We start from the raw sequence: 12,462 nt of genomic DNA on the forward strand, positions 1-12,462 counted from the left end.
CCCCGGCAAAGGGTGCGGCTGAGAGGCAGCGGGTGCAACTTCGAGCGTGGCAGTGAAGGTATTTCCCTCTCCCCCATAGCCGGAGACCGCCCGGGACGAGACCGTGAAACGCTGAGACAAGGTAAGGTAGAAAACTTCCTAAAATTCTCCGAAGCTTGAATAGCCGCTCAGATAGCCAGCCAGCATCAGGGCTGCCAGATTGATCAGCCCCGTAAGGGCTAGACCCCGGTCCGATACGAGGGACCTCCCACGTGGAGACCCTTCGAGGTGGTCGCCATATTGCTCGCATGGTCGCTGACGCCATTTCCTTTTGATCGTCACCCTGTCCGCCTATCTGACCCGTGCACACAGAGGCGAGCCAGGTGCAGAAAGCACTTGTGCGCACAAGTACCATGCGCACAGCAACGTGCACGAGGGTGCAGGGTGCACAGCTACACGCTCAACTGTGCCAGGTGCATAAATTAACCCCGTGCGGACAGAGGCACGTGCATCCGACCTACACGCACAACTTCGGCTTGCCCGGAGCGCATAATTAAGCCTCCTGGCATACTCTTGAACGCACAAACCGTGAATTTTCGCAATCCTACGCGCACAAACCATGGCACCACCGGACAAGAAGCTCAAGGCTCAGGACCTCTGCCCAGCATGCCAAATAAGAGCTGTGCAGCACGAAGAGGCCATGGCTCTGTGTCTACAGTGAGAGGAGGCTCTGGATGAACCAGGCCAGCGTCTTCCCCAGCCAGTACTGGGATCCGGATCCACCGACAGTACATCGGACCTCTCTGCCCCCAGCGGGAACCTCCTTCAAGGGGGCTCCCCGGGGACTCAGCGCCTCTCAATTTAGACCTAGCGTCTTTCTCCTGGGTAGAATTTTTCAAAGGCCTTCATTCCTTTGTCCACATGCAACCAGCCCCCCCCCCCCCCCCCCCCCCCCCCCGATGACACAGCCACAGCCTCCCCCCAGAGGACCCTAACATCCCGGGACCCTCTAGACCCAGAGAATTGCCTCTCCCGCCCAAAAGCCTCAGCATGGGGACATGGACACCTCAGACAAGGATCAAGACTCCCTGGAGGAAGGGGAAATCCCCCCCCAGGAACGGAACCTTATTGAACCATGAGGCGGTTCTTCGCCAAAGACGAACTGTCTGACCTCGTGGCTCACAGCTTGAAAGAGCTCGCTATCCCAGGCACAAGTGCCACAGGGGAACCAAAGACGAACCCCATCCTAGAGGGACTCTGCCATTTTCCTTTGCTGCAAGCCATCCAACAACTGATTGACCTGGAATGGGAGGCTCCAGAAGCCACTTTCAAGGGGGGACGCACCCTGGCAGCCCTATACCCTCTGGACCCCGCTGCCAAAGATCTCCTGGCATTCCCCAAAGTGGATGCCATGGTCTGCGCGGTCTCAAAGTGCACTACCATCCCAGTTGAGGGAGGAGCGGCGCTCGAGGATGCCCAGGACAGACGTCTGAAATCCATTCTCAGTCAAAACGTCGAATGACTATGTTGCTTCAGATCGCGGCCTGCTGTGCCGTGGTGACGCGCCTGCTTTATCAAAGACCAGGAACGCCACCACACCCGTCGAAGCACTAGAACCAGCAGTATCATTCTTCATGGATGCGACCTCTGACCTGGTGAACACCGCAGCCAGGGGCGTTTCGTCCGTTGTGGCAGCCAGAAGGCAACTCTGGCTTCGAAGTTGGTTAGCCAACGTGACGTCCAAAACGAGACTCACGAGAATGACATTTAAGGGAACCCTCCTGTTTGGAAGCGAACTGGAGAAGTTAGCTGACAAATGGGGCGAATCCCCAGTACCGCGGCTACCAGAGGACAAGAACAAGGGAAGCCAGCGCTCCTCCCCCCGAATATCTAAGGGCAGGGGATCATAGCGCTTCAAACCGTGCCAAAGTACATATCAAGCATCTCGCCCCACAGGCAGGGGCCAGTCCTTTTGGAACAAGCACAACAAAAGGGGAGCCAGCTCTAGTCCAGGGCCCAGCCATACCCCGCAATGAAAATCAGCCGACCCATCCACAGGAAGAGGCCATTGGGAGCAGGCTTGCCCTATTCTACTAAAGATGGGTCGAGATAACTTAGGACAAGTGGGTCCTAACCATCATTCGAGAGGGATATTACCTGGACTTCCACAGCATCCCTCCAGACAAATCTGTGAAATCCCCTTGCCACAAGCCTTCCAAAAGGATGGCAGTGGAAACCACACTGACCAAATTGCTTACCTTTAAAGGCCATAACGCCAGTGCCCACGCAACAACGAAATACTGGGCACTATTCCATCTATTTTATCGTTCCCAAGAAAGAGGGCACGTTCCGGCCCATCCTGGACCTCAAGTCTGTCAACCGCCACCTGAGGGTACCCCACTTCCGCATGGAAACCCTATGCTCGGTCATAAGGGCGATAGAACCTGGAGAATTCCTGACATCCCTGGATCTGTCAGAAGCCTACCTGCACATCCCAGTCCATCACTAGCATCAGCGTTTTCTGCGCTTCGCGATCCTGGACCACCACTACCAGTTCCGGGCGCTACCCTTTGGGCTAGCCACAGCACCTCGAACGTTCCCCAAAATCATGGTTGTAGTGGCGGCGACACTGAGGAAGGAAGGAATCCTCGTACACCCATATCTAGATGATTGGCTGATAAGGGCAAAATCCCCAGAGGAAAGTCATCAGGCGATCACCAGAGTCAAAACTACTGGAGTACCTCGGGTGGGTGGTCAACACGAACAAGAGCTCTCTGCAGCCCTCCCAATCTCTAGAGTACCTGGGAGTCTGGTTCGACACCAGACAAGACAAGGTCATTCTGACTCCTACAAGGAGAACAAAACTGACGAACCAATTGTGAAACCTGTCAAGCAGTCTTCGACCCAAAGTATGGGACTACCTCCAAGTCCTCGGTCTCATGGCATCCACCCTGGAAGTGGGTCCATGGGAAGATCTCACATGCAACCCCTACAATGTTCCCTACTGTCACGATGGAATCCAATGTCCCAGAACTACTCCGTTCGCCTCCAGTTCCCGGAGGAAGTTCGGACCCAGCTACAATGGTAGCTACAAGAAAACCATCTGAGCAAGGGAGTAAGGCTATCCCCATCGACTTGGATCCTACTCACCACGGATGCGAGCCTATGAGGGTGGGGAGCCCACTGCCAGGAGCTGACCGCCCAGGGGCAATGGGACAAGGAAGAGTCGGGATGGAACATCAACCGACTGGAAGCCCAGGCAGTCAGACTAGCCTGCCTACGGTTCAGTCACAGACTCCGGGGCGAATCGGTCCGAGTCATGTCAGACAACGCCACAACAGTAGCCTTCATCAACCGCCAGGGAAGAACCAGAAGCCAACAGGTGTCCCTGGAAATAGACCCCCTAATGGCGTGGGCGGAAGCGAACCTACAAGAGATCTCAGCCGCCCACATTGCGGGAAAAGACAACGTCACTGCGGATTACCTCAGCAGAGAAAGTCTAGACCCAGGGAAATGGAGGCTGTCGGCCATAGCCTTCCAGTTGATAGTAAACCACTGGGGAACACCAGCCATGGATCTTCTGGCAACCCGGTCCAATGCCCAAGTTCCCAACTTCTTCAGTCGCAGACGGGAACCACAATCCCAAGGGTTCGATGCCCTCGTCCAGGCCTGGCCACAGTAAATCCTGCTATACGCCTTCCCACCTTGGCCGCTACTGGGCGGCATCATCCGCAAGATAGAACACCACAGGGGACCAGTACTTCTAGTGGCCCCGGACTGGCCGAGAAAGCCATGGTATGCAGACATGCGAAGACTACTGACAGGGAGCCCTCTCCCTCTACCTCCACACAGGGTTCTGCTCCAACAAGGCCCGATCCTCCACAAAGACCCAACTCTATTCTCTCTTATGGTCTGGCCATTGAGAGGACACGCCTGAAGAAGAGCGGATACTCGGGGGCGGTGATTGACACTCTGCTCCGAGCACGCAAGTTTTCCACATCCCTAACCTACATATGAATATGGATAATATTCGAAGCCTGGTGTGAAGACCACGACATCCTCCCACGGACAGTCAAAATTCCCATGATTCTGGAATTCCTGCAGAACGGTTTACAGAAGGGGTTGTCTCTCAGCTCCATCAAGGTGGAGGGCAGCAGCCTAGCCTCTCACCCAGACGTCTCCCATTTCCTGAAAGGGGTAAAACAGATCCGACCACCCCTAAAGTGGCCGGTACCTTTATGGAATCTCAATCTAGTCCTAGACTTCTAGCGGGAGCCTCCTTCAGACCCACGCAAAGTCTGTCCTTCTGCATGGTCCCCTCTTTCAGACACACGCGCAGTCTGTCCTTCTGCATGGTCCCGTCCTTCCTTCCAAAAGTGGTTTCTCACTTCCATCTAAACCAAACCATCTCGCTGAAATTGCCAGATGAGCATAAGGACTCGGAAGAATCTCGCCACCTTCGCCACCTTAACGTCGGCAGACTCCTAGTCCGATACCTGGCAAGATCGGAATCCGTATAAAAGACGGACCACCTATTCGTCCTTCACAGCGGGAAGAAACAAGGGGAAGCGGCCTCACGGGCAATCATAGCCCACTGGATCAAAGAAATTATCAAGGCGGCCTACGTAGAGGCAGGCAAGCCTCCACCTCTATGAGTCAAGGCCCATTCCACTAGAGCCCAAGCAGTGTCCTGGGTGGAAACCAAGATGCTGTCACCTGCCGAGATCTGTCAGGCGGCAACATGGTCCTCCATTCACACCTTCTCTAGGTTCTACTGCCTGGATGTTCAGGCTCGGGGGGTCACAGCATTCACAAGGGCAGTACTATTGGGTCACGGGCAGCCTCCTGCCAGGTTCGGGAGTAGCTTTTGTACATCCCATTGGTCCTGAGTCCATCTGCTACTTACCTGATAATTTCGATTTCCTTAGTGTAGACAGATGGACTCAGCATCCCGCCCAAGGCTGCCGACGAACACGGAAACCTCGGGTGACAATCCCCGAGAGCAAGACAAACATGGGTAAGCCAAGCTTCCCTCTAATTAGGACACCCGTACCTACCGGGTGTCAGCGTTTCTTGGTTGAGGGCACCGACTGTCTCCAGCTATAACCACATCAACCAGTTCAAGTTAATCATGTTAACCAAGTTACCGTATTTTTCGCTCCATAAGACTCACATGACCATAAGACGCACCTAAGATTCAGAGGGGGAAAATTAAAAAAAAAAAATTGTGCTAAACCAGCTCTGTCCCCAGGCATCTGTGCGTCTTATGGAGCAAATTAGGGGAGTGCATAACATTTTTTTTTCTTCCCATTTTGTTTTCGGGTCTGGGGAGGGCCATTTCGGTCCATTCCCTAGATCAGAGAACTTTTCTTTCTAATTCTGTGGGAAACCACCCCCGCCAAAAAAAAACCCCTCATCCCAACACTTTAACAACGCCCACCCTCCTGACCCCCCTCAAGACCTGCCAAATTAATTAAATACAACCCCCCACCATCCTGACCCTTCCCCAAGATCTTCCAAATTAATTTACTACAGCCCCCCACCCTCCTGACCCCCCCAAGACCTGCCAAAAGTCCCTGGTGGTCCAGCGGGGGTCCAGGAGTGGTCTGGGAGCGATCTCCTGGACTTGGGCCGTCGGCTGCCAGCAATTAAAATGGCGCCGACGGTCCTTTGCCCTTACTATGTCACTGGGGTCGACCAATGGCAGCGGTAGCCCTGTGACATAGTAAGGGCAAAGGGCCATCGGCTGCCAGTAATCAAAACAGCGCCGACAGACCTTTGCCCTTACTATGTCACAGGGGCTACTGCTGGCATTGATCGACCCCAGCTACTGCTGGCATTGGTCGACCCCAAATGGCATGGCCATGCCATGACATTTTTTATGATGCTTATGGCCAGGGAGACAAGAACACTTAGATTTTCAGTGTAAAACATTATCTTTTATTGAACAATATAAGTATTCTCGGGAGATGCTGATGCCATGCCTCTGACAACCTGTCCACCAGCATCTCATCATATACAAGAAGTGATCCTTCTTTTATAGATAACATACAATATTGTGGAAGCTTCTAGACTTGCGTGATTGCCCAAAGAATCATTTACATAGGTTGTCATGTCAACAGCATGATGTGACTATCTCTGAACTGCCCTGATTAGTTTTCCCAGGCGTGGCCCATTTGCCCTTACTCTCGAGATAGTCCTTTGTTCTGTTAAAATCTTACTGGTCAAGATAATTAAACATCTGTGGCTGTGTTGATAAAAACTCCTGAGAATAGTGCCTGAAGCTCCCGCCGTTGGTTTCTTCTTTGTGACCCAGTGAATAGGCCTCACCTTTCTGGTACCAGCTTGCCTGCCTTTATAGATATCCAGGGAAATTCTGCAAGTCATGCTCAGAAAGTCACTTAGAGTTCATTCAGCCCAGGCAGGCTTAAGAAAAGCAGATGATTCTGGGGATTTCTTTCTCCATGTTGGTTTTCTGTTCAGGCCCACTCATCACTATATATATATATATATATATATATATATCTATATCTATAGTAATGACAGCAGAACAATAACAAAAGTTCCATCCAGTCTGTCCAGCAAGCTTCCCTAGGTACCAGCTGCCACACCGTGCAGGCTACCCCCATGTTTCTTTTAAGGGTAGTAACTGCCACTCTGTATGGTTATCACAAGCTTTATGATAACCCATAAAAATTTCAGCTAGCAACGTTTTTTTGTTGGGTGATGAGCTTCCTCGAAAATTCAGACAGTACTGCTTGACGTGTGTTGCTTATGGACATGGCTGTAGAAGCAGTTCTATGCCTTTTCCCATATGTCTGCATATCGGGTACCCCAGACCATATTACCCAAAGGGGAACGAGGGAAAGGCAGGTACTCAATATACTTTATTGTCCTAAAGAAAGATAAAACGTTTTGACCAGTCCTGGATTTGAAAGGGCTAAACCAATCTTCCTGTTCATACCCTTGATCAGTCCAGGTAAGTGGGTTTTGCATCCCTACCAGCAGATGGAGGCAGAGAATACAAACGTTTCAGATACTGCTACATAAACGAGAATGCCATATGCCAGTCCCTCAGTATTTCTGTCTCTAGCAGATGGCAGAGGTGGAAACCTGCAGTTTTAAATAAATAAATAAAAAAGTAAAGAGAACTTATTGGAAGAGCTGCTCTCTGAGGTGGGCCATCCCTCAGACAGATCTGGGTGAGTGGGAGGTTGGTGATCCCTGTCTGATCTCTGCCTGCTGCATCCGGAGGGTCTGATAGCCAGGGGTCTGCTCCCTCGCTCCTTCTGTGATCTCCTCCCCAGTGCCTTTGCCTGGATTCAGGGGAATATACCTGTTATCAAGAGTTATCTTCTGAAAGAGAGCTGTGCGTTTAAATTGTTCTAAGGAAAAAAAAAAAGACGAGAAGGCTTGAGCAGCTTGAAAGACTGAAAGGGTGGTGCGTGTCTTCAGCAGGAGCTGGTACCACTGCGGGAAGAGAGAGTGACAGTCCCTCATCAGCCCGGGGTCTGGAGCCGTTCAAGGAGGGTGGCTCCTAAGGCCTTTCCAAGTGCCCAAAAAGGTGAAGAAGTTCGTAAATCAGGAGTGGGATTCTCGTGAGGTGGGTCTCAAGGTCGATAAATCAATGGCAAAGTTATACCCTTTGATGGAGGAGACCATGGACCTCTTGATGATTCCTAAAGCAGATGCTTCTATCTCTGAGGTGACCAAGAAGACAACTATTCCAGTGGTGGGTTTGGCCGCACTGAGGGACGCACAAGACCATAAACTGGAGATTCAGTTAAAGCGATGTTTGAGGTTTCTGCCTTGAGTCTGCGAGCAGCTATCTGTGGTAGCCTGATGCAGAGGGCCTGTTTATTCTGGGTGCAGAAGGCTCAGGGGAAGGATTCCTCCTAAGTAGCCAATCCCTCACAGGCAGCCCAGTTGAAGACCGGGGTAGTCTGTGGTGGACACATTGTATGATCTGGTTTGCACATCAGCCACAGTATGGTCTCTGCGGTTATAGCTCATTGGCTATTGAGGTTGCAAAACTGGTCAGCGGATATGTGGTCCAAGACCCAGCTCTGTAATCTCCCCTTTAAGGGGAAGCTGCTGTTTGGTGAAGATCTTGACCAGTTAGTGAAGCATCTGGGGGAATTGAAGGGAAACAAGTTGCCAGAAGATAAGAGCCGCAAGAATTTTCCTCCCAGTTTTTGGGATAGAAGGAGGTTTTGCTCTGACAAGAGTTCTTCAATCTCTGGACAAAAGGAAGATGTGCAACCAGAATTGCACACACTATTCAAGGAGTGGTCTCCCCATGGAGTGATACAGAGGCATTATGATAACTACCATTTTATTTGCCATTCCCTTCCTAATAATTCCTAACATTCTGGGTTTTTGGTGTTTTTTTTTGACCACCACAGCACACTGAGCCGACGATTTCAATATATTATCCACTATGACGCCTAGATCTCTTTCCTGGGTGGCAACTCTTAAGATAGAATATAACATTGTGTAACTACAGCAAGGGTTATTTTTCCCTATATGCATCACTTTGCATTTGTCCACATTGAATTTCATCTGCCATTTGGAAGCTCAGTCTTCCAGTCTCGCAAGATCCTCCTGTAACTTATTAAAATCCGCTTGAGATAGAACTACTCTGCATAATTTTGTGTTATCCACAAATTTGATCACCTCACTCATACCCCTTTCCAGATTATTTATAACTATATTAAAAAGCACTGGTCCAAGTACAGATCTCTAAGGCACTCCACTGTTTACCTTTTTCCAGTATTAAAACAAAGCATTTAATCCTACTCTCTGTTTCCTGTCTTTTAACCAGTTTGCAATCCACAAAAGACATCATCTTCTATCCCATGATGTTTTAGTTTTCTTAGAAGCCTCTCATGAGGGACTTTGTCGCAGGCCCTCTAAAAATCCAAATACACTACATCCACTGGTTCACCTTTGCCCACGTTTATTAACCCCTTCAAAAAAAATGTAGCTTTATGAGGCAAGATTTCCCTTGGGTAAATCCATGCTGGCTGTGTCCCATCAAACCATGTCTACCTAAATGTTTTTTGTGATTTTATTCTTTATAACAGTTTTCACAATTTTTCTCGGTTTCTGTTCTCGGCATCTGTGCCAACGTTCGTTTCCGCTCCCGTTGGGATTGGGGAACTGGGCAGTCTGACGGGTTGAGTGGCCCCCAGTGGGGGCCTCTCAGCCTGACCTGGCTTCTAACCTGTGTGAGTGCTGCTCAAACAGATTTTGCTAAGCCTGGCTCTTCCCATTCTGATAATGTGTTGGTCATGGCCTTGACTGGGGTGACAATATCACACTGGAGCACCAGTTGCACTCTACACATACAGTACACACACTAGAAATGCAAGAATGAGTCTTTTTTGGTCAAAAGTTCAAAAAAGAAATGTTCTTTACTTTTATTGCAGCTACTCCTCTTAATTAGACACAAACCTGTGCAGCGAAACCCCCAACATGGATCCGTGTTTCGCCAGTCATAAATCTATAATGATACTGATATAGACTTTTGTTGTTAAAATCTTTCCCCTCGAAGCAGCCGGACTGGCGAAACATGGGTCCATGTTGGGAGTTTCACTGCACAAGTTTGTGTCTAAGAGGAGTAGCTGCAATAAAAGTAAAGAACTTTCTTTTTTGAACTTTTGACCAGAAAAGACTCATTCTTGCATGTCTAGTGTATGTACTGTATGTGTAGAGTGCAACTGGTGCTCCCCCCCCCCCCCCCCCCCCCCGCTTAATTGGAGGTTTGTGCCAGTGGTCTTTTCAACCTCTTTTTTTGTGGTTAGGTAATATGATTGCAGTCTCTAAAGTCCTATTTCTATTTAATAGATGTGAGAATTGTGTATGCTGTAATGACTTAATTACTTTTAAGCTTTGTTGCTTGTAATTATTGTTTGAAATGTTATAAATAAAGAGTAAAAAAAAAAAACCCCAAAAACTGACCTGTTGGAAGCCCTCGAGGGCTAGGCGTGAATACCCCTGGCATAAGGGATCTTCTTTATGTAAGAATCTTTCATGTGAAATATTTCTTTGTTTTAGAAAGGTGTCTATGATGAGGCGCTGAGCAGCTTCTTCAGGAATGTGGACACCAGGTAAGGTGCACTGAACAAGGGATTGAAAAGAAGCGCATTTTATTGAAGGATGGTGCACTGATCCCTCTTTATAACAAGTGATTTGGAGTCCAAACAAGCTGATATAAGGGCAGTTTATTATACCAGACTGTGATTGGTTAAAAAATGCAAAATATACTTTGTGGGAGAAGCATTTTTACTATCCCCAGCTGCATGAGTTCTTTCACAACCCGCACAGAGTCAGACATTGGCATGATTCTGACTTCAGGGTGATTTACTCTGGGATTTTGTAAGATGATGATTTGTGTCCATCCACCAGTATCATATTTCTTTCCACTCATGAGTTGGCCTCAGCAGGAAGCTGAATTGTGCAGGGTCCATCCTCAAGCAGTGAAACTGGATACTTCAGTATTCTGAGTTTGTTAGTTTTCTGTTTATTTACAGGTCGATACAGTAACGTGCGGTTAAAGATTCCCCGTCTGTAACGTGCTGGGAGCGCACAATACAGACGAGTAAGGCGATCCAGCGATACAGTCTCCAGTTTCACGCGTCCTTAGCGCTTCGTAAAATAGACACATAACCCTTTCCGCACGCAGCATGTATATGATGTGTAAATGAACGAATTAGCTGTATAATGAAGCAATTAGCTATTCCCCTCCGATACTGTAACGGGCGCTGATATTATCTCCTTAGTAACCCGCTGTTTTGCCGCGGCCTTAACGTGTTAGTTTACCGCCTCCCCCTAGTAGGTGTTAGGACTGTGAGTCTAGTAACAAATCCATCGACACCGCTTAAGATACTCAAAAACAATAAAACACAATAAAAAAAAAAGCGATACAGAGATGATCAAGAAAATGTAATGCTGTGGGACACATAAAACCTGTCAGAAAAAAAAATAAAAATTTTTAAATACCTGTCGGAGGGTCGCGTGGGTCCAGGCAGCCGGCGGGATCCGGGGGGCGGGTGGTCGCGTGTTAAATCTAGGCCGCGGGCGGGTGGGCGCCTGTTCCAGGCGGGGGCGGGTGGACGCTCGTTAGTTTCAGACGGCCGGCGGCGGGTGGTCGCGTGTTAAATCTAGGCCGGGTCGCACAGACGCGCATTCATCCAGGCAAGGAGCCGGCTGCTTTCGCCGCATTCATTCACTGCCGGTGGGGGCTGCCGGAGGCAGCCCCCACCGGCAGTGAATGAATGCGCGCCTGTGCGACCCCTGCGATTCGGTGCTCAAGGCGTGACGTCACGATGCCCGACGTCACGGCATGTGACTGCCTTGAGCACCGAATCGCAGGGGTCGCACAGGCGCGCATTCATTCATCCAGGCGGAGGAGCCGGCGGCGAAAGCAGCCTGGATGAATGCGACCCCTGCGATTCGGCGCTCAAGGCGTGACGTCATGACGCCCGACGTCACGGCATGTGACTGCCTTGAGCACCGAATCGCAGGGGTCGCACAGGCGCGCATTCATTCATCCAGGCGGAGGAGCCGGCGGCGAAAGCAGCCTGGATGAATGCGACCCCTGCGATTCGGCGCTCAAGGCGTGACGTCATGACGCCCGACGTCACGGCATGTGACTGCCTTGAGCACCGAATCGCAGGGGTCGCACAGGCGCGCATTCATTCACTGCCGGTGGGGGCTGCCAGAGGCAGCCCCCACCGGCAGTGAATGAATGCAGGCTCCTCCGCCTGGATGAATGCGCGTCTGTGTGACCCGGCCTAGATTTAACACGCGACCACCCGCCGCCGGCCGTCTGAAACTAACGCGCGTCCACCCACCCCCGCCGCCTGGAACAGGCGCCCACCCGCCCGCGGCCTAGATTTAACACGCGACCACCCGCCCCCCGGATCCCGCCGGCCGCCTGGACCCACGCAGCCCTCCGACAGGTATTTAAAAATTTTGTTTTTTACACTTCCTGGTGCCTGTCATTTGAAATGACATTTGAAATGACAGGTACCAGCGCACCCAGGTTACTGTATAGGCGCTGTATTAAGCGCCTATACAGTAAAATGGGTTGCGCGGGCATAACCCTTCCCTAACGCTTCACAGCCGCGGCATGCATTTGCATGCAATTAGAAGAGAGTATCAGGCGCTAGCTCAAGAGAACTGTGCGTGCGGGGAGGAAGGGTGCGCCTGACACTGCCGCACTGTTTCTACCGCGGCCTTACAGTATCGAGCTGTTAGTTTGTTGTAGTTTGCTATGATTATGGGGGTTATCACTTTGATATGTTTTTATTGCTGTAAAAAATTGCTTTGTTTTTGTATTCTGCTTTGGGTTCTGAGAAGGGGTAAGGTAGAACATAAATGAATGATAATGGAGAACGAAAAGGTGTTGCATTGTCTACCTCTCACCACCTCGGCAAGTCTCTGGTAAATAATGTTAGAAGAACAAACTCCACAATA

The 12,462-nt window shown here is 50.2% G+C and overlaps 1 protein-coding gene across 1 annotated transcript in view; it reads left to right on the plus strand.

Annotated features, from left to right (window-relative positions):
- TUBE1 (tubulin epsilon 1) overlaps positions 1–12,462 on the plus strand; it is a 119,159-nt gene that overhangs the window by 2,925 nt on the left and 103,772 nt on the right. The window contains exon 3 of the mRNA XM_029595244.1: positions 10,039–10,091. Coding sequence (XP_029451104.1) covers positions 10,039–10,091 — 53 coding nt within the window. The remainder of the gene's footprint in view (positions 1–10,038; positions 10,092–12,462) is intronic.

Source organism: Rhinatrema bivittatum, chromosome 3 (genome assembly GCF_901001135.1).
Source record: "Rhinatrema bivittatum chromosome 3, aRhiBiv1.1, whole genome shotgun sequence".
Taxonomy (NCBI): Eukaryota; Metazoa; Chordata; class Amphibia; order Gymnophiona; family Rhinatrematidae; genus Rhinatrema; species Rhinatrema bivittatum.